This window comes from Oncorhynchus keta, chromosome 2 (assembly GCF_023373465.1).
Source record: "Oncorhynchus keta strain PuntledgeMale-10-30-2019 chromosome 2, Oket_V2, whole genome shotgun sequence".
NCBI classification, from domain to species: domain Eukaryota; kingdom Metazoa; phylum Chordata; class Actinopteri; order Salmoniformes; family Salmonidae; genus Oncorhynchus; species Oncorhynchus keta.
In genome coordinates, this window is record NC_068422.1 from 24,792,370 (window position 1) to 24,811,468 (window position 19,099).

Here is a 19,099-nt window from a genome sequence, read left to right on the forward strand (position 1 = left end):
CAGCAGAGCAAAGTAGAGTGCAGTAAATTTCAGTACAGAAAAGTTGAGAAAGTATTTTCAAAATTAATTGAAAACCAAAAAGGAACCTGATTTCAACATCCGGGAATATACGTATTTTCAATGTCTGAAAAAAACTGGGTTCAGATTTGTGGGAAGACACTGAAAAGTAACTTGACACTGTTGATCAGTCAGAGCAAATTTGGATTAAAATGGCATGTACACTTGAGCCATGTCTTTCTTGTGCCTTTTGCAGCTTGTTTCTAGCCTAAAGCATTGCAGAGTTATGCATCCTATACTGTACATTTATATCATCCGGGTTTTGGGGGGCATTAGCCCTCTTCCCCACCCGCAGCGCAGTGCTAACTATGTTTTGTGGAAAAATGTAGGTCTGGCATTTGAACGTGAGCTTGTTATCGTTAGCTAGCTTCTGTGTCCAGGTCAGCTGTTGTTGTCTGGCTCTAGCTATCTAGCTAATGGCTGAAGTTATTTGTGTAACAAACCTTCCATAAACAAATATAGCTACCTAGCTTTCAGATAACTGGTGTTAGCTAGCTAGCTAAAGAGGCTAGCTACTGGAATTTGGACAAGCACGCTAACGTTAGCTAATCAAAATATCTGTTTGCATTTATTGATTAACCACAGACTGTATACTGTACCCCCATTAACAGTGAGCTCCAAAGTATTGGGAGACTGACACATTTTTTGTTGTTTTGCCTCTGTACTTTAGCACTTTGGATTTTATATGATACAATGACTGAGGTTAAAGTACAGACTGTCAGCTTTAGGGTATTTTCATCTATATCGGGTGAACCGTTTAGAAATTACAGCCCTTTTTGTACAACATTTTAATGTGGATGCTACCATCATTACAGATAATCCTGAATGAATTGTGAATAACGATGAGTGAGAAAGTTACAGCTAAATGACTCTCCTTCATAAAAGCCTGACTATCGGAGGGGTCTGCCAACTCTTTCATTAACAGCCCCCCACACAAGTCACCTTGTGCTGGGCCAGCTGCATCTTGATCTTGTCAGGGTCGTTGGCGATTTCCAGCTCAGAGTCCAAGGCCTTCTCCGACTCGTCCAACCATTCCGTCAGCTTGTTCCAGGTTTCGTGGAACTGAGGGGAGAGATGTAGCAAATGAGGCTTGTGTAAACCACACTGTGATATATGACTTCCCTTGATTTATTGTTCTATCTTTGGATGAGTCTACTTTCAGCGCCTAGAAAGTGATGGGTTCATACTAATGAAAGAGCTCTGAGGCCAGTTTGTAACACCACATTCCCTGTAATACTGATACAGCTTTCCTGCGATAATAAGCACCATAATGTAGTTGTGACACATCCTCTAGTCGACTTTTGTCTGCAAAGCATTAATGTACTGTATGGTATTTGACCTCACACCTCGTTAGTGACCTCACTTCTCTGTTTCTCTAAAAATGCCTATTGCCTAGTTATGTGGAAAGATGATGACGTCTACTACAGTCCACCTGTCTAACTTCCTCTGTCACCCTCTCGCTCACCCCCTCTCTCCCTCCCTTTCTCTCCATCTCTCCTTCCACTATGACTCTCTCTCTCTCTCACTTATTTTTTTCGACTTACATACATTTCATATCCCACTTCAGTGTGGCTAGACTGCTGACTCCTAGCATATCAGTTTAGGCACTGTGTAATACTGTACCAACTGTGTAGTACATCAAGTGTACACAAGGTGCTGTACCTGTTTGGCCCTCTTCCTGGCATCATCCAGCAGACGGCCCCTCTCCACAGACCTCTGCACCACCTTCTCCCAGCGGCCCTGCACACTGATCAGCAGGTTCTTGATCAGCACCACATCCTGCTTCTGGCTAAAGTACTTCAGGTGGGTCCCTGTCTTATCCAGCTCAACGATCTGCTCCCTGTGAGAGTTCACCTCCGTCACAAACACCTGCCAATACACACACATCAGAGGATCATGACAAATGTTACAATAGTGTTACACAGCGGAGTTGATCTTTTTTTATAAGATTTTTGTAAGTAGAATGTTCACTTGACTAATGAGCAGAGTCAAATGGCCTTGTGGAGTCGTGGTTGGCCTGCTTGCACTGCAAGCTGTCTCGACTATGGAACCTAAGCCCATCAATTGTTTGTGATATTGATATCATTAATACAAATTAAATTAGGATAGGAGGCTGTTTAGTTAATAATTAGATAATACTGAACACTGAAATGACAAATCATCAAAAACCTATCAACATGTAAATCGATGTGTTATGTTAATAGTCTTCACACCGACACGTACCTTGTGCTCATCTATCTGGAACATGATGTTTTCCAGGATGAGGGAGGCAGGAGAGGACATAGTGAGAGTCTGTTCAGCTTGGGTCAGCCAGTTGATGAAGTCCTGGAGAGAGTTATGGAACTCTGTGGCCAGAGTCAAGGCCTCCTCCAGTTTCACCTGAAGCACAGAGACAACAAAGCCACCTGAGAAACAGCATTCTTCCTACTGACACAAACATTCACACACGGATGTGCACACACACATATGCAAACTGACAGACAAGTTTGCCTAGCAAATACACACACACAGACACACACACACACACAAAGTGTTGTACAACTAACCTTGTGGGGACACACAATTCAGTCCCTTTCAAAATCATATTTTCCCTAACCCCTAACCCGTACTCATACTCTAACCTTAACCCAAAAAACCTAACCTTAACCATAACCCTAGCTCCTGACGCTAAAACTAACCCTAGCTCCTAACCCTAACCCTTAATGTAATTCTAACCCTAACACTAATTCTAACCTTAACCCTAAACCCCTTGAAATAGCATTTGACCTCGTGGGGACGAACAAAATGTCACCAGTTGGTCAAATGTTTGTTCTGGTCCCCACAAGAATAGTTAAACACGTCCATACACACACACACACACACACACACCAAAAAACACACACATGTTCATTTGTTGCCACAGCATTAGGTAATGATTGTAATTGGTCCAAACATGACTAACCTCTGTTTCGGCAGAGGAAGTCAGCATCTCTGGACTAGTTCAAGGAAAGAGGATGAGCTATCAAAACGATGCATCCTCTACAGTTATAAAAATAGCATCAATTAGCCTTTGATTGAATCAAACAGATGTATTCAGTGTGGTCGGTCCAACAGGGAGGATGAGTTTTGCCTTTGCCAGGCAAGCAAAAGAGTACAGCTAATGCTATATCCTCATCACGATAAACAATGGGGTAATAACATTACAGTCATTACAAGCCTAATGGCAAGTAAGTACTGTCTCCGGTATACAGTGATGTCTCTTTCTCCATGTTGATTAATTTAGCTTTAATTCTGAATGAAGTGTGCTATCTTGACAAGCTAGCAAAATGCTTAGAAACTGCAGTGAATTAAGTCGGTATGCATGGCATACCGTACAGTACAGTACACCATAGTTCAGTGGTCACCAACCTTTTCTGAGTCAAGATCACTTTCTGAGTCAAAATGCCGAGATCTACCGCTCTGATTTTTTATTAACGTGACTTAAAAACTGTAAGCCTATGCAACATTAACCAATTGAAAACAGTACTGTAGCAATGAGGTTTGTGCAGTAAGCTATAGGCCCAACACATTATCACCACATACTGGCTTTGCTTGAATTTACCTGCCAATGAATTGTTGTTCAGACATTTAAAAAAATATATATTTCAAAATCTGAGGTAGGTTATATGATCACAACGGTAATAGATCCATTGGTGTATTACTTGTGAGGCACAGCTGAGTGAACATACATTTAAATCATTTGCTTTTTATTTTACTGGGCTGATGGTGCCTGCATCTGATGGTCAGTCTCAGCGAAGGGGAGAGCAGCAGACTGAGTGTCCGTCTCTCAACATCCCTCCGCTCTCCCTTTCCTCCACTGACACTGACCAAAAAAGGACACCGTCTTACAGCTGATGACGAAACTCGAGTCGCACCACATTATTTCTGCCTCATGCACAAATTCATGTTGTTCCTCCTATTAAAAAATACCCAAGCCGCTAATAATAACAACAACACAAGCCTATAGATACACTTTCCTACTCATTCATGACTGCTGCACTGCTTGTTGTGGCGCTGAGTGGAAATAGGAAGAACACGTATTTTATGGCTTATAAAAGTGTTGAATACAAAGTGTGGACAGTAATGAGTAAGAACTTAAACTCACTCATAAAAACAGCAGCTCTTTTCTGTATTCGTTGACAGTCTCTCTCTAGTCATGGTTTTAAATGTTTTGAAATCTCATAGTATACATTTTTCCATAGCTTTCTTTTATGCCTGCTAAGTTATTGCAGACTTGGTCATCTGAGAACTCTGATTGGCCAGCGGTAGACCTATAGTGCACTTGATTTCCTCTCTAGGCCCACCAGGAAGCCAGAGATTGTACCTTCAGACACATGAAATGGCAACAGTTTGCCTAACGGTGCGCAGGGCAGCTGAATTGGCTGCACCTGCCACCAACAACCCGAGACTATTTGATTAATAGACTTGACTGAGTTAGGAACAAACCCACATCCAACCCCAGCATTCCCTTTACATCCCATTCAACGTTTCAGCTGTTCATTAGAATGTCTCTGAAGATAAGAGGACTGTTCCATGATGACTAATGACTGATGAGTCAGGCACTTCCCAGTAGAGATCTGATCTGCTGGGTGACCACATCCTATGTGCTTGCCAACCTTATCTGCTGTACAGCAGTTACAAATGCTGAGCAGTAATGTCCCACAGGGGATATAATAAATCTCAACATTATGAATCATCAGACAAGTTCAGAACACTTGGTGGGGTGTGACCCATTCTAGCCAGGGTTTCCCTAGATCATTTGTTAGACGGAGCACAATGGCCCCCAAATAATCCCAAACATCCAGGGCTTCTCAAATTAACATTTCCAATTGAAACCAATTTATGCAGGAAGTCTGGGCAGAGCTAGGAATGGTGGCCCATTCTGAAAGGGAACACTTGATTCATCCCATCTTAGCCCAACAACGCTGCTCCATGTCGTTTTACACTCCCTACCTTTCTCTCAGCCACCTTGACCTGTACCGACTCCCTCTTGTCCTGCAGGTTCCTGAGGTCCTGCTCTGTGTTGCTGTCCTGGTCGGAGGGGGTCATGGTGAGCAGCTGCTGACCTTTGTTCATCAGCTGCTGGTAGAGCTCCTCCTTGGCCTCTAATGTAGAACATAACTCCTGCAGGAGACCAAAAACATGAGGGGCTTAGAAAATATGTCTGTTGTTAGTATTAGTGTCCATTATAAATTAGTTGTTTGGAACCTGGGTGCTGATTGGCTGTCAAAGACACACCTAAAGTCATGCCATTTACCTGTGACTGTATTCAGCACATAGCACGGCCTCTTGTGCCTTATTGCTTAAATAATAGCACTGACACTACTGTTTTACATGTCAAATTAATGGAATTTGGACAATAAGTCCAGTATACTTTTATTGTTGTCATTCTGCCAGTGTGTTGTAAGCTAATATAATTCAAATAAAGTCCAAACATGATGAAAGAATGAGAGTACTAAGGACAAACATAGCCAAGCTTTTCCACAAGCAAATTCAAACCTTCAAATCCCAAGTAAGTTCAGAGTCTTATAATATATATATTTTTCTAAACAATCTCCTGTTTTGGTTCCCATAATGCTAAATGGAAGTCCCAGAATGGAGCATTCATAGGATAACCCAGACACTCTCACTATCAGAGGAAAGGCAAACAAGAACAAAACAGAAGAGCATGTCCCCTCCCAACATTCTCTGAGCACAGTCAGGGTTTAATCCATTTGTACACTTTCTTTGGGGGCTTTAAAGAGTAGGACACATTATCGTACATTTCGCAACATCATTTAATTTTCACACTTCACACTTCAGAAAGAAACTGCAGACAAGGCCTGAGTTGCGCCCTTACATGCCTGCCATCTGTATGAGGCCTTTTATATGGTTAAATACATACCAGATGGGCGTTAAGCTGCTCGCGGGCCGTGTCTGGTAAGCCTCCCACAGCCTTTGATGCTAACAGCTGACGCTCTGTGTCTTTCAGCCATTGCTGCATGTCTTCCATCTCGCCATGGAAACCTTGGGCCTGCAACACAATACAGCCTGAGTCAGAACAATGGATCTCATAGACGTATTGTGTGGAATTCAAGGGTGGGAAAGGGGAATGTTATGAGACGTTATTAATTCCTCAGATACATTAATGGCCAAACATGGTTTGGTCTGAGGTTATTTGACAGAGTGAACGATGGTGTCTGTGAACAGTTTAATCAATGAACATATTCCATGTTTAATTGCCTGAAACCAGCATGGCTTATTTCCTTCTAATTGTTTTCATTCATTTAATTCCCCATTTGAACCAGATAATGTAACAATGTCTGCACTCAATGTTACAATGTTGTCTACGCACCATGTTTTACATATTCATTGTACAGTATGTTTGTTTTGGAAATCCACTTTTGTCCGTAAAATGCTTCTGACAGAGCTTTGTAGGTTTACTGTGTACTAAAGGGAAACATTATTGGAAAAAAACATTGATTTCATTTTTGGCAACCCTTTCGAAACCCTCTCTAAAAATCAAGAGGGCTTACGTTTCAGAAAGTTTATTTCATACTCTTAAAACGTGATTTATTCCTGGCCATAAAACCGTTAGTAATAGTAGAAATTTACTTAATAACAACCCTTTAAAAATGATTCAAGTAAAATGACACATTCACTGGTCATTCTTATTCCTTACATCACTCCTTTGACACCTTACATCAAAGCATTCCCCGAAAGGTCAAAGTTATGAATAAGAGCACCTATAGCTGGGTTAGGAAAGGGGAGGCAGGAGGTGGAGGGCTTACATTATTTCTCTGTACCTCATACTCCCACTACTCTAAAACCTTACTTTTGAATTTGTGAAAAACAACAGTAATACAATCCAGCAGAGAACATCAATCATAGCTTCGGTTTCAGATATGAGTCATTATGGTGCCAGATTCCATATGGCAGCTGGGTATGGTGAAGGGTTGAGGCAGACTGAATATGAATATGAGGTACAGATGTAGGATCTTAATTTGACCTATACTGCCACAGCAAAATAATCCTGCAGCAACATGATTTGAACGTTTAGTCCAAAATGCTGCTTGATTTGTGGTTATATTATTAGCTGGCCAAAAGTAGTCGACATGAAAAGTGCAATACCGTGTGTTAGTGTGGGTTTTCAGTGAATTTATGTAAACCACAAAGCTCATCTGAAAATTCTCAGCAACATAAGAGTAATCATATTAGGATCCTACATACAGTGCGTTATTTCATAGTTTTGATGTCTTCACTATTTTTGTACAATGTAGAAAACAGTTCAAATAAAGAAAAACCCTTGAATGAGTAGGTGTCCAAACTTTTAACTGATACTGTATACCTGAAGCAGAGCACCGTCCAGCTGGTGTCTCCTCTGCTCTGTCTTCTCCAGGATGTTCTTCCAGCGCTGGGTGAGGTTCTCCAGTTTGCTCTGCAGTCCAGAGGCTTCCTCTCCAGAGGTGGACTCCACCAGGTCAGTACCAGCCTTATTGACCACCTCCACCGTGGTCTTATGGGCCAGTACATCGTTCTGGAGGACCTGGACACATCACAGTACAGGGATGGTTAAACACTAGCCCAGTGAGATCAATTAAATAAACAAGGCCCAAAGATCAGATAGCACTAAACTGGACAAAAAAAATGCTAAAAAGAGTGATAGTGTCTACTATTATTAATGCCGTGTTCACGTCATGTCGGAAACTCTGAAATATCCGACTTGCTTACTCCTTGTAAATGGATGATACCTGAGTTTCCCATTTGGGAAGTATCAGAATCAACCAATAGGAAGCTCTATGCAAATAACTTGCGTTCATTTTAATTCAGAGGTCCCAAGTTTCGGACATGACGTGAAAGTGACATAAGTATCTCTGACTGTCTATTTATTCTAATGGTTAAGTTCAAATATGGTATAATCTGCTAAACTCTTATGGGACATACGTTTAGTAATTGAAAGGAGAAGACTAGATAAATCTGCTGCATGGTGGATTAAATTCCTGCATGGTGGTCCTCAACCAGACTGGTCAGACCCACATAAGTTACATTTTCCACTGTCTGTGGATGATGGCTCAAAATACACACAGCCATTAAGGTGTCAGATAGATTATAAATTATAGGGGCTTTTGGAGGGAAGTGAAATAGATCAAATGCATTTGAAAGACTGTGGTCTGGGCAGATTTGTATATGCTTATAATGCATGTTGTACAGTGTGGTGTATGCAGACTGTGTAGGGTTGTACTTTGATGTTTGTTTTTGTGGTTAATCCAAAGGGTTATGAGGGTCAAGAGGTCATGAAAGAGTCACGTCAAGCTGCTCTGCAGTTATTGTAGTTGCATGAAAAAATACTGAAATAACACTTTCTACGAACAAGGGGAGATATGTCTTACGTGGTGCTTAGCGAGCTCGATCTCAATGGCTTTGGGGTCTCCTGCAGCCTTCCTCTGCTCATTAAGCAGCTCTTCCGTGTTGCTCATCCAGGCCAGAAGCTCATCCAGCGCATGCTGGAACTGCCCCAGAGCCAACAGCGCTCCCTCTAGTTTGTGCTGCACACAATCAGGACAAACACAAGTTCATACAAGAGTCACATGAAAACCCTCCTCATGTGAACTGACCCATAATCAGTCTCCTTTCATGGGAATGAGAGGGAAAGGGGCCTTTTCCAGTTAGAGAAACAGTACACTGTTCATTGTCTTTAAAAGGTTCTGATTAAGCAATAAAGCCAGAGGGAGTGTGGTATATGGCCAATATACCACGGCTAAGGGCTGTTCTTAGGCACGACACAACTCCCGAGGTGCCTTATTGCTATTATAAACTGATTACCAAAGTAATTAGAGCAGTAAAAATAAATATTTTGTCATACCTGTGGTATACGGTCTGATATACCACGGCTGTCAGCCAATCAGCATTCAGGGCTCTAACCACCCAATTTATAACTGTGTTTATACAACCGGTGGGTCTAATCCTGGACGCTAATTGGTTAAAACCGCATTCCAGACGGTGTCTATACAAAATAAGACAAATTTCTTAAGTATAGCACACACTCTAGAAATAGTATTGAATTATACTTATAAGGTTCTGCTATTTTCAATCACCCCCCTTCCCTCACCCTACTATAGTAAACCTCCAGCCCCTGTCTGACCCACCTGTCTGACCCACCTGTCTGTTGATGATATTTTCATCCAGGTTGTCCCAGAGCATTTTAAGCTCAGTCATGGGCTCTTGGATGGCACAGCGGTCGTACTCCTCCGTCACCTTCTTCAGCAGTAGGCCCGCCTGGTGGTTCAGACGCTCCATCTCCATCTGCAGCTGATACGCCTCACCTTTGAACTCCTGAAACACCACGCCACACAAAGGATTGTCAAGGGAACCTGTCAATATAACTACAGGGCTATTATCTGGAAAAAACTAAACATCTGACCCTTCCAGCCTCTCACAGTGAGGTAGTGCTCATTGATAATATACGCTCCCCACCGTTTTCTGCTCCCAATAAGTTATATTTTAATATACACTGAACAAAAATATAAATGCAATATGTAAAGTGTTGGTCCCATGTTTCATGAGCTGAAAAATCCCAGAAATGTTCCATACGCACAAAAAGCTTATTTCGCGAAAATGTTTGCACAAATTTGGTTACATCCCTGTTAGTGAGCATTTCTCCTTTGCCAAGATAATCCATACACCTGACAGGTGTGGCATATCAAGAAGCTGATTAAACAGCATGATCATTACACAGCTGCACCTTGTGCTGGGGACAATAAAAGGCCACTTTAAAATGTGCAGTTTTGTCGAACAACACAATGCCACAGATGACTCAAGTTTCGAGGGAGCGTGCAATTGGCATGCTGATTGCAGGAATGTCCACCAGAGCTGTTGCCAGAGAATATAATGTTCATTTCTCTACCATAAGCTACCTCCAACATTGTTTTAGAGAATTTGGCAGTACGTTCATCTGGCCTCACAACCACAGACCACGTGTAACCACGCCAACCCAGGACCTCCACATCCGGCTTCTTCACCTACCTGATCGTTTGAGGGGGGTGCTGAGGATCATTTCTGTCTGTAATAAAGCCCTTTTGTGGGGAAAAGCTCATTCCAATTGGCTGAGCCTGGCTATTTATTTCAATTGACTGATTTCCTTATACAGTATGAACTGTAACTCAGTAAAATCTTTTAAATTGCTGCATGTTGCGTTTATATTTTTGTTCAGTATAACTACCATTGATACAGGTCAAAAGCTTTATTAAAAGATTACTTACTGGGAGCATGGGAATCACAGGTTGGTGGCACCTTAATTAATTGGGGAGGACGGGCTCGTGGTAATAGCTAGTGCGGAGTAGGTGGAATGGTATCAAATACTTCAAATACATGGTTTCCATGTGTTTAATTCCATTTGCGCCTTTCCAGCCATTATTATTAGCCTTAGTCCCCTCAACAGCCTCCACTGATGGGAATAGCAAACATTGAGCGACATTACTTTTTTCTATTTGTTCAGCTCCTGTACAAATGTGGATGTCCCTAAAACCACCTCCATTAACTATTCCTTTTGAGAGACACGATAGCTTTGTCTTGTTGTAGATCAAAGGACAGAAGCCTATTGCATTGCTCTCTGGAGTATTAATGGCACTCCTGCAGTGTTCCTACACTGTCGTCCAATAAGGGCAGGGCATGAACTGAACATTCACAGCATAAAAACAGATGTTGTTTGCTCTGTAATGTTGACATGGAATAAATCAACACAATAACTTGGGGGCGAGCAATTCAAAGTTCTTCATGATGTTTCGATCAGATACATGTGGAAATAGATCAATGGTTTGGTCTAAGATTTGCTCATACATCTAGCTACTGCATTCTATATAATACAGGAACACAATACCTTGAGTTCTTCAATCTGCTGCTTGACAGTGTCTAGGTCTGTACCCACAGGTGACATAGAATCCAGTTTGTGCTCCACGATATCCACCCAGTCAAACATACCCTGTAGATAGAGGGAGTGGGCACCATTGTCACTGGGAGAATACAATGCTAGCTTTAAAACAGCTCAGATTTCACATTCATTATCATTAATATTTCACTTAAACAACCAATTATTGTCATGGAAAACCAACACTGTCAATGAAAAAGAGTTATTAGCACACGGTGAAATAGAGGCGGACCTTAACTTAGTCACTCAAGTCTAGGATGGTTGTGAATGGGTAGTACATTTATAACCAACAGACTAGATCTAAGCCTTATTAAACCACTTCATTAAATTAGACACATACTCCACTACAAACAATCACAACCCATATAAAGAAAACAACAACTTACAAACAATATAAAGAAATCACATAAATGAAGGAGACCCAAATATAGCAACACTGCCTGTTACATGACAATTTACTTTGATCTATCTGTGCCTGGTAAATTGCTCAAAGTCATTGTAAACTCTGTCCCTTGATTCTGTCTGAGAGGTGTGAACGACGATGCTAAGTGGCAACATTAGAACGGCAAACACTGATTAACAATAACACAATAACATTTCTTGATGAATAGGTCCATTGATAGGGACTTTGAATAACACAAAACCACTGACACTCCAATCAACATTAAGTAAGACGTTAACATGTCTTGAGTAATGGGGCTGACTTTCTCTTTCCAATGAGTACTCAGAAAAAGAGGTGAAAAAGAGGGAAACGAGGCGGTCTTCTGGTCAGACTCCGGAGACGGGCACACCGTGCACCACTCCCTAGCATTCTTCTTGCCAATGTCCAGTCTCTTGACAACAAGGTTGATGAAATCCGAGCAAGGGTAGCATTCCAGAGGGACATCAGAGACTGTAACGTTCTTTGCTTCACGGAAACATGGCTCACTGGAGAGACGCTATCCGAGGCGGTGCAGCCAGCTGGTTTCTCCACGCATCGCACCGACAGAAACAAACATCTTTCTGGTAAGAAGAGGGGCGGGGGCGTATGCCTTATGGCTAACGAGACATTGTGTGATGAAAGTAACATACAGGAACTCAAATCCTTCTGTTCACCTGATTTAGAATTCCTCACAATCAAATGTAGACCGCGGGGCGGCAGGGTAGCCTAGTGGTTAGAGCGTTGGACTAGTAACCGGAAGGTTGCAAGTTCAAATCCCCGAGCTGACAAGGTACAAATCCCCTGAACAGGCAGTTAACCAACTGTTCCTAGGCCGTCATTGAAAATAAGAATTTGTTCTTAACTGACTTTCCTAGTAAAATAAAGGTAAAAAAAAAAAAATAATCTACCAAGACAATTCTCTTCGATTATAATCACAGCCGTATATATCCCACCCCAAGCAGACACATCGATGGCTCTGAACAAACTTTATTTAACTCTTTGCAAACTGGAAACCATTTATCCGGAGGCTGCATTCATTGTTGCTGGGGATTTTAACAAGGCTAATCTGAAAACAAGACTCCCTAAATTTTATCAGCATATCGATTCCGCAACCAGGGGTGGAAAAACCTTGGATCATTGTCAAGAATTTCGCTACACTCGCATTAACATATGCTAACCATGTGTATGTGACAAATAAAATGTGATTTGATTTGAGTAATGGCCGTCATTGAAATTAAGAATTTGTTCTTAACTGACTTGCCTAGTTAAATAAATGTAAAATAAAAAATAAATAAAAGGAGGCACAGTGAAACCTCTGAATTCATTGAGTAATGAAACCTCAAACTGCTCAGAAGTTTCGCATTACATACTAACAATGGTATTCATCTCCTAAGAGTCCAAACCGCTAGCTGTTTAGTGTTAGTCAGTGTATTCAATGACAGCAAGGCAGTGTTCACTAGGCAAGGAATGGGAGATAACTTTTTATCTGATCTTGAGCAATAAGATTTTAATTTCTGTTGCAAAACATTTTCCCATTGTGTTCCCTACAGAACAGGTCCTGGTGTATGACAAAGCGTAGCAGCTAAATCATAATGAACAGTAACGTACCTGCAGGCCATCCTGGAACTGTACAGCAGCCTGCATGGCCTCATCCAGTCTGTCCACTCTCTCCTTCCATGACCTGTTCAGAGTCTCCCATGCCGAGTTCACCTGGGGAAAACAACAACAAAGGTCAGGGAATAGGATCCATGCACAGCTGTTGGATACAAATACGACTCTATATACAAATACAAATAAAGAAATCATGATCAAATTAGATATATGGTTTCCCAGCATTACATATATCCATCCTCATGTAAGTCAATAACAAGTACAAGTACTAAGGTATCTGTCATTTAGTTTGCATTTTTTAGAGTCCTTGAGCAAAGTCAATTGTTTCTTCTTATTTAAAGGGGATGTTCTGTTGTCATTGATTACCTCATCAATACTCTTCTTTATGACTGGCTTATCTGGTTCGCCACAGGCAGCCATAAGCTCCGCCCCCAAGTTCCGCACCACATCAAGCTCCTCCTGAAGCCCGTCAATCTCCTCCTTGAAGCTCTGGGAGAAAAAAACAACTATCAGTCCCGAAATGTACATTAACCTACTATCACATCAAACTGTATATAGATTACATTGGTAATGGTATCTTGTTTAAGCTGCTCCAGTGGTTACATGTTACATAAATGTAAGGAACTGTATTTAACATAGCAAGACAAAAATAAATACACTTTAATAAGTACCCTTTAATGCTCCTAATTCAAATCAAATCAAATGTATTTATAAAGCCCTTCTTAAATTAGCTGATGTCACAAAGTGCTGTATAGAAACCCAGACTAAAACCCCAAACAGCAAGCAATGCAGGTGAATAAGCACCTTAAAGTGAACATGTTTTGATGCTCTTTACCTCCAGAGATTCCTGCTGCTGTTTCACCACAGAGGGGTCGACTCCAGGCTCCTCCAGCTCCCTCAGCAGGTCCTGGGTGTCCTTAATGGTAACGATGAGGGCACAGTGGTCACACCAGAACTTGTCTGCCAGGTCCATTACATCCAGCAGCTTGGCCTCCCTCTCCTCCATCAGGGCATGGATCTCATTCCAGGTGAACACCATCTGGTCCAGCTTGTCTTGCACAGCTTGGAAACACAGAGAAGTAATAGTCTTATTTATTTAGGTCTTATAACTGTTCTGTACAGGGGCGCAACTTTGGTTTTAGGAGTGGGGGGGACATAATTATTATTATTATTTTGTTTTATTATCCACTCGGATAAACACTCCAAACAGCCTACCCGACCGCTCGGAGGCGACCGCATGGTCCTAAAGCACACCGTTGCCTTGTTTTGTATCACATTCCAATTATAAAATTGGGGGAGGGTGGACAAAAATGCAATTTCAGGATGTGGGAGGACATGTCCCCATCCCCAGTGAAAGTTGCGCACCTGGCACTGTAATATGGTGTGGTGTCTGGCAGTTCGAGACTAGGTCTTCAGCCAAATCATTTATTTGGCTAGAGAGAGAACTTCAGCTGCTTTTGATTGGCAGCTGATGTAGCGGCCAAGCTAGCCATCCAAACCATACACTTCAACAACAGCTGAAGAGAGTAAACAATGGGTTGACCTGTAGTAGTGTGTGGCTACAGTCATGTGCTGTACAGTCTTCCCAAACATCTCCAAAACTAGCAGTGCAGGTACAGGGGAAACAATAGATGTTACCTTTAGCAGATATGTCCTTGTCAGCTCCCGCAGAGCGAGCGATCATCTCCTCTCCACGCTGCTTGAGCGTGTCGTAGGAAGGCTGCAGTTTCTCCAGGTCCACGGACACAGCCTTGTTCTCTGTGATCTGCTCCCTGATCTTCTCCACCTCCACAGAAATGGAGGGAGGCTGACGCAGGCGCTCAGCAATCCGCTCCAGGGACTCCAGCATGGGCTCGATCTTGTCATGGAACTAGGGGGAGAGAGGAACATGGTCAAACTGGCTGTGTGGGTCTAAACATTCTACATATAATTATCAAATTAAGTACTAAAGTATTTATCCAAAGCACTTTTATTTAGTGAAATAATAAGTGTTAAGAGACTCAATCAATTAGCCACTAGAACAAGCAATCTACTACATCAATGCTCATTACATGCTCCTGGAAGGACTGTCCCTCATTTATTTTCAAAGTCAAAATCAATCAACCTAGAACAACAGGGCCATTGTCTACTTTAATATAGAGATGCAACCCTGTTGAACCCAACGGACTCTGCAGGTGAAATCCATTCTCTCTGAACCAGATGTGCCATGCTGCTACCATTGGTATTTTTGTCCTGTTTTCAAAGGAAGGATATGAATAATGTTTCCTTTTCCTCTAAGGACTTTTATAATTCCGTTTCAGCTTCAGATTTCATTAGAGCGATGTCATTATTTTGGCAGGTCATCAAACAATCCCATCGCAAAAACTTTTAAAAACATCCTTTTATCCCCAACATAAGCCATCTTAAGACCAATGTCAAACTCACATACTTGTGCGTCCATAGAGATTTTTACCTGTATAAACAAAGGATATATAAAAACGAAATAAAATAAGTGAAAGTATGTTACCTGTGTGGATTTGGAGATGGCCTCATCCAATGTGGCAGCCCTCTGTTTGACATCAGCCTTGAGCTGGGCGTACAGCAGGTCTGTGGCTGTGTACTTCTCCCTGATGGGGATCCCCTCCACAGGACTCAGCTCTAGAAGCTGGGGACCAGTCTTGTTCATCTTGTCGATGTGGGGCTTGTGCTCTGAAATCAGCTCTCGCATTTGCTGTGGTGGATATATGACATTGTCAGTTAGAGAAACACAAATACACTGTGTTAGGATTTTCCCTAAAGTTTTGTAACACTCTAATGATCCTTTGTTTATTTCCTTCAGTGGTGTTAAGATGATCTTAGTGTGAAACTCACCCCTGATTTCACAATCAATATTAGAAAATCCATTGGCACAGAGACAACTAGCTAATAGACTTTAATTTGGGCTCACCCTGAGCTCCTCCTGTTGCTGTCGGAGAGCTTCGTATTCAATGGCCAGCAGTGGGAGCTGGCTGAAGCTGGTGCGGGTCTCCTGGAGCCAGGGCCACAGCTCCTCGTAAGTCTCCCAGAACTGGCTGGCCAGAGACTGGGCTCGCTCCAGCTGCAGGCAGCGCTCCGAGTTCAGCTGACTTACCACACCGTACTTCTCCAGGAGGGCTTGGATCTTGACCTGCAAAAAACAGAACATAAAAGAACTTGATGTTGATGTATGCTTCTTAGAAAAAAAAGCAAGGCAGCTGCACATGCAATTCATTTATCATTTAGACGGCAAGCTGCCTTCCTCAGGGTTTCTGACAGAAATCTCTATCAAAGGCCCATATGCTACGTTCATGGATGCACAAGGTTACTCTGGAGGTATTCTACCAACAACAGATGGATGTTAGGACTTCATTCCATTCTAGGACTTTTTTTTACCTTCAAGGCTTGCTTTTCATCCTCATCCTTGCTGTTCATGATGGCCTGGCCTGTTTTCACAATGTCATCCACAGCATCCTTGTGTCTCATGATGTCCATGGAGAAGCCCTGGTCAATCAGAGGAGGATGTTTGAATGGTAATTTACACACAGTGAACACACAGCTGCAGCACACATCATTGTTTCCTGGACTTGTTTGTTTGAACGGTGGTGGTGGCGGTTAATGTTTCTACAGGCATATATACAGATACACAGTACAGGTACATGACAGACAGACTGACCTTCTGGGCCTGGAGCTGTGCTGTGGTCTGGTCCTGTTCCAGCCTGATCTCCCCCAATGACAACATCTTCCTCTCTGCTTCAGTAAGCCAGGCCAGCAAAGTGTCAGCTGCTTGTTCAAACTGCACAGAAAACATCCCATCATGAATGGTACAATAGGCCTAATTAAAGGTAGATTGAGCAATATGATGTCATTATACACAGCGGGGCAACTTCCTGTTCCCAATGTGGGTATGCCTCAAGGGGGAGCATAAATTGTGAAGAACTAATACGGGCAGTCCTGGTAGATTTAAATTCTATTGTTGTTCATGCCTGTAAGCAGGAAGTTCCCCTGCTGAATTATAATAATGAAATGTTGCTTTATTTTATCTTAATATATATAAAAATAAATAAAAGAATATCTGTTTTTGGGACGTAAAATCCAGTCATGAGTTTGACAATTCATTGACGACCATGCAACATTATACCCTACTTTCTTAGGTGTCTGCATTACAATACAATTTTTAATGAGCAAATAATAAGATGCAAATGTAATCATCCTCTATAACAGTTCCCAGTGTTTAATGAACAATAATGACCGAAAACAAAGCTCCCTAGAGGCCAAAAAGAGGCTAAACAAGGGAGGATTTAGTGCTGAAAGCAGATGGGATTAAGACTATAATAGCCCCAATCACCCAGAACAGAAATTAGCATTCTGGTCAGCGGTTCCCTTTGTTGCTAAACTCATTTGAATGGCTGTGTTCCCATTTAGTATGTTGTGTATGTTCCTCTGTTTACAGTGGCCTACTGTAATGAGTGGTTGTTTTACTATACCTGCTGTGATTTCAGTATGGCGGCGTTGATCTGCTCCACATGCTGTGTGATGGTGTCACTCGCGGCCTTGTATCGGTCGTTGTCCTCTGTCACCAGCTTGTCCAGGCCCTCCCGGGCCCTCCATGGGACCAGCTCCAGCAGAGAGCTGCTCACCTCGTTCAGTTTGTCCACCTGGGGCTTGTGATCCATGGCTTCTTTCAGCAATGCCTGGGTAACACAACGGGCCATACGGTGAGCAGTGAGCACCAATCTATCTCTCCATGCACTGTGTTTAAAAGTTATGTAATATGGCTGTCCTAATTCTATCCTGATGTTACAGAATATTTCAAGTAATACCATTTTGCTTGGAATACCGTAATACCAAATGACAGATTAAAACTAACAGAGGTCATATGGCAAGTCCACATATCTGACATCCCCACAAAAAAAAACCAAGCAATACATATACAGTAACCTAATAACTTAATGTTAACTGATTCCCCCCAACAAAGTGTCAAACAAAACAGGCCTATCATTACCTTCTGCCTGTCTTGTGCCTGGATGAGCTGCTCTCCTACAGGCTCCTGAGCAGCGAAGGCGGTGAGCTCAGCCTCGACATTCACCAGCCACGAGCTGAGGTCTTCGTGGATGTGCTGAAGCTTGGAGGCCAGGGTCAGGGCCTGGTCCAGGGTCTTAGACACATTACCACTCATGGAGTTGATCTCAGCGTATCTCGTCTTTATCCCGTCCAACTTGCCTTGGATGACAACCACCTCATCACCTACAGAAGGTAAAAGAAGATACATTAATTCAGATGAATCATTCTGAAGTGTTTTCATTCAAATTATAGGTGTAGTATTCAACATATCGTCTCACCTGTTGTTTGTTTCAGCAGTTCAAATCCATTGGAAATGGCTTGATCAACATTCTGCTTTCTCAACTCAATGTCTTCATGTAGGGCCTGGACAAGACACAAAACATTAGCAACAACTCATCTGACTTAAACAGCATTGGGAACCAAGAAGAAATGTGTTTTTTTTTCACACAAACTAAACTTAACACGAAACTGAAAGTAACAAAGTAGTTATATGTAACTTAAAATTACTTAAAAACAATGTAAAGAGATAAAGGATGAATTAATGTTAGGCCTGAGGAGGAGTGTGATGGTAGTAGTACCAGTTGTTCTTCACACTGCTTTTCAAGAACATCCGTCTTGTAGTCTTTGACAGACACTTCGCTCAGCGTAGTGTGCACTTCGTTGAGCCAGTTCATGAGGGCCACCTCGTCCTCTCCAAAGAGCTGGGCATTGGCCAGAGCCTGCTGCAGCATCTCAGCCTTCCTCCTACAGCGCTCCTGCAGCTCTATGTAACTGGCTTGGGTGGAGTCCAGCTTAGACTGCACCAGCTCCTTATCGTCCACTGAGCTAACCGGCTTGAGCATCTGACCCAGGCTGATGGACTGAACCAGGTCTTTACTGTGACCCATTATCTCCTCCTCTAAGGCCTGACCACATCACCCCCACACATGGAGCACACACCAGGGGGATAAACAAAAATCACACACACAAACACAGTTGGGGGGGGGGGTGAATACTGAACCAATAAGAAACTTAAAATTACAAACATCAAC

At 42.3% G+C, this 19,099-nt stretch overlaps 1 protein-coding gene across 23 annotated transcripts in view; it reads right to left on the reverse strand.

Annotated features, from left to right (window-relative positions):
• The window catches only part of LOC118398431 (dystonin-like), a 200,198-nt gene that overhangs the window by 26,172 nt on the left and 154,927 nt on the right, over positions 1-19,099 (reverse strand). For 20 of the 23 annotated variants that reach the window (XM_052474042.1, XM_052474046.1, XM_052474064.1 and 17 more), the window contains 21 exons: positions 18,647-18,973; positions 18,347-18,431; positions 18,010-18,251; positions 17,492-17,698; positions 16,681-16,800; positions 16,401-16,508; positions 15,937-16,155; positions 15,517-15,720; positions 14,649-14,880; positions 13,846-14,072; positions 13,377-13,499; positions 13,008-13,109; positions 10,931-11,032; positions 9,214-9,387; positions 8,445-8,600; positions 7,403-7,600; positions 5,960-6,088; positions 5,029-5,199; positions 2,281-2,436; positions 1,720-1,926; positions 1,000-1,119 (listed from right to left, as the gene is read on the reverse strand). In XM_052474042.1, coding sequence (XP_052330002.1) covers positions 1,000-1,119; positions 1,720-1,926; positions 2,281-2,436; positions 5,029-5,199; positions 5,960-6,088; positions 7,403-7,600; positions 8,445-8,600; positions 9,214-9,387; positions 10,931-11,032; positions 13,008-13,109; positions 13,377-13,499; positions 13,846-14,072; positions 14,649-14,880; positions 15,517-15,720; positions 15,937-16,155; positions 16,401-16,508; positions 16,681-16,800; positions 17,492-17,698; positions 18,010-18,251; positions 18,347-18,431; positions 18,647-18,973 — 3,609 coding nt within the window. The remainder of the gene's footprint in view (positions 1-999; positions 1,120-1,719; positions 1,927-2,280; positions 2,437-5,028; positions 5,200-5,959; positions 6,089-7,402; positions 7,601-8,444; positions 8,601-9,213; positions 9,388-10,930; positions 11,033-13,007; positions 13,110-13,376; positions 13,500-13,845; positions 14,073-14,648; positions 14,881-15,516; positions 15,721-15,936; positions 16,156-16,400; positions 16,509-16,680; positions 16,801-17,491; positions 17,699-18,009; positions 18,252-18,346; positions 18,432-18,646; positions 18,974-19,099) is intronic. The other 3 variants (XM_052474136.1, XM_052474112.1, XM_052474160.1) reach the window with 1 other exon arrangement.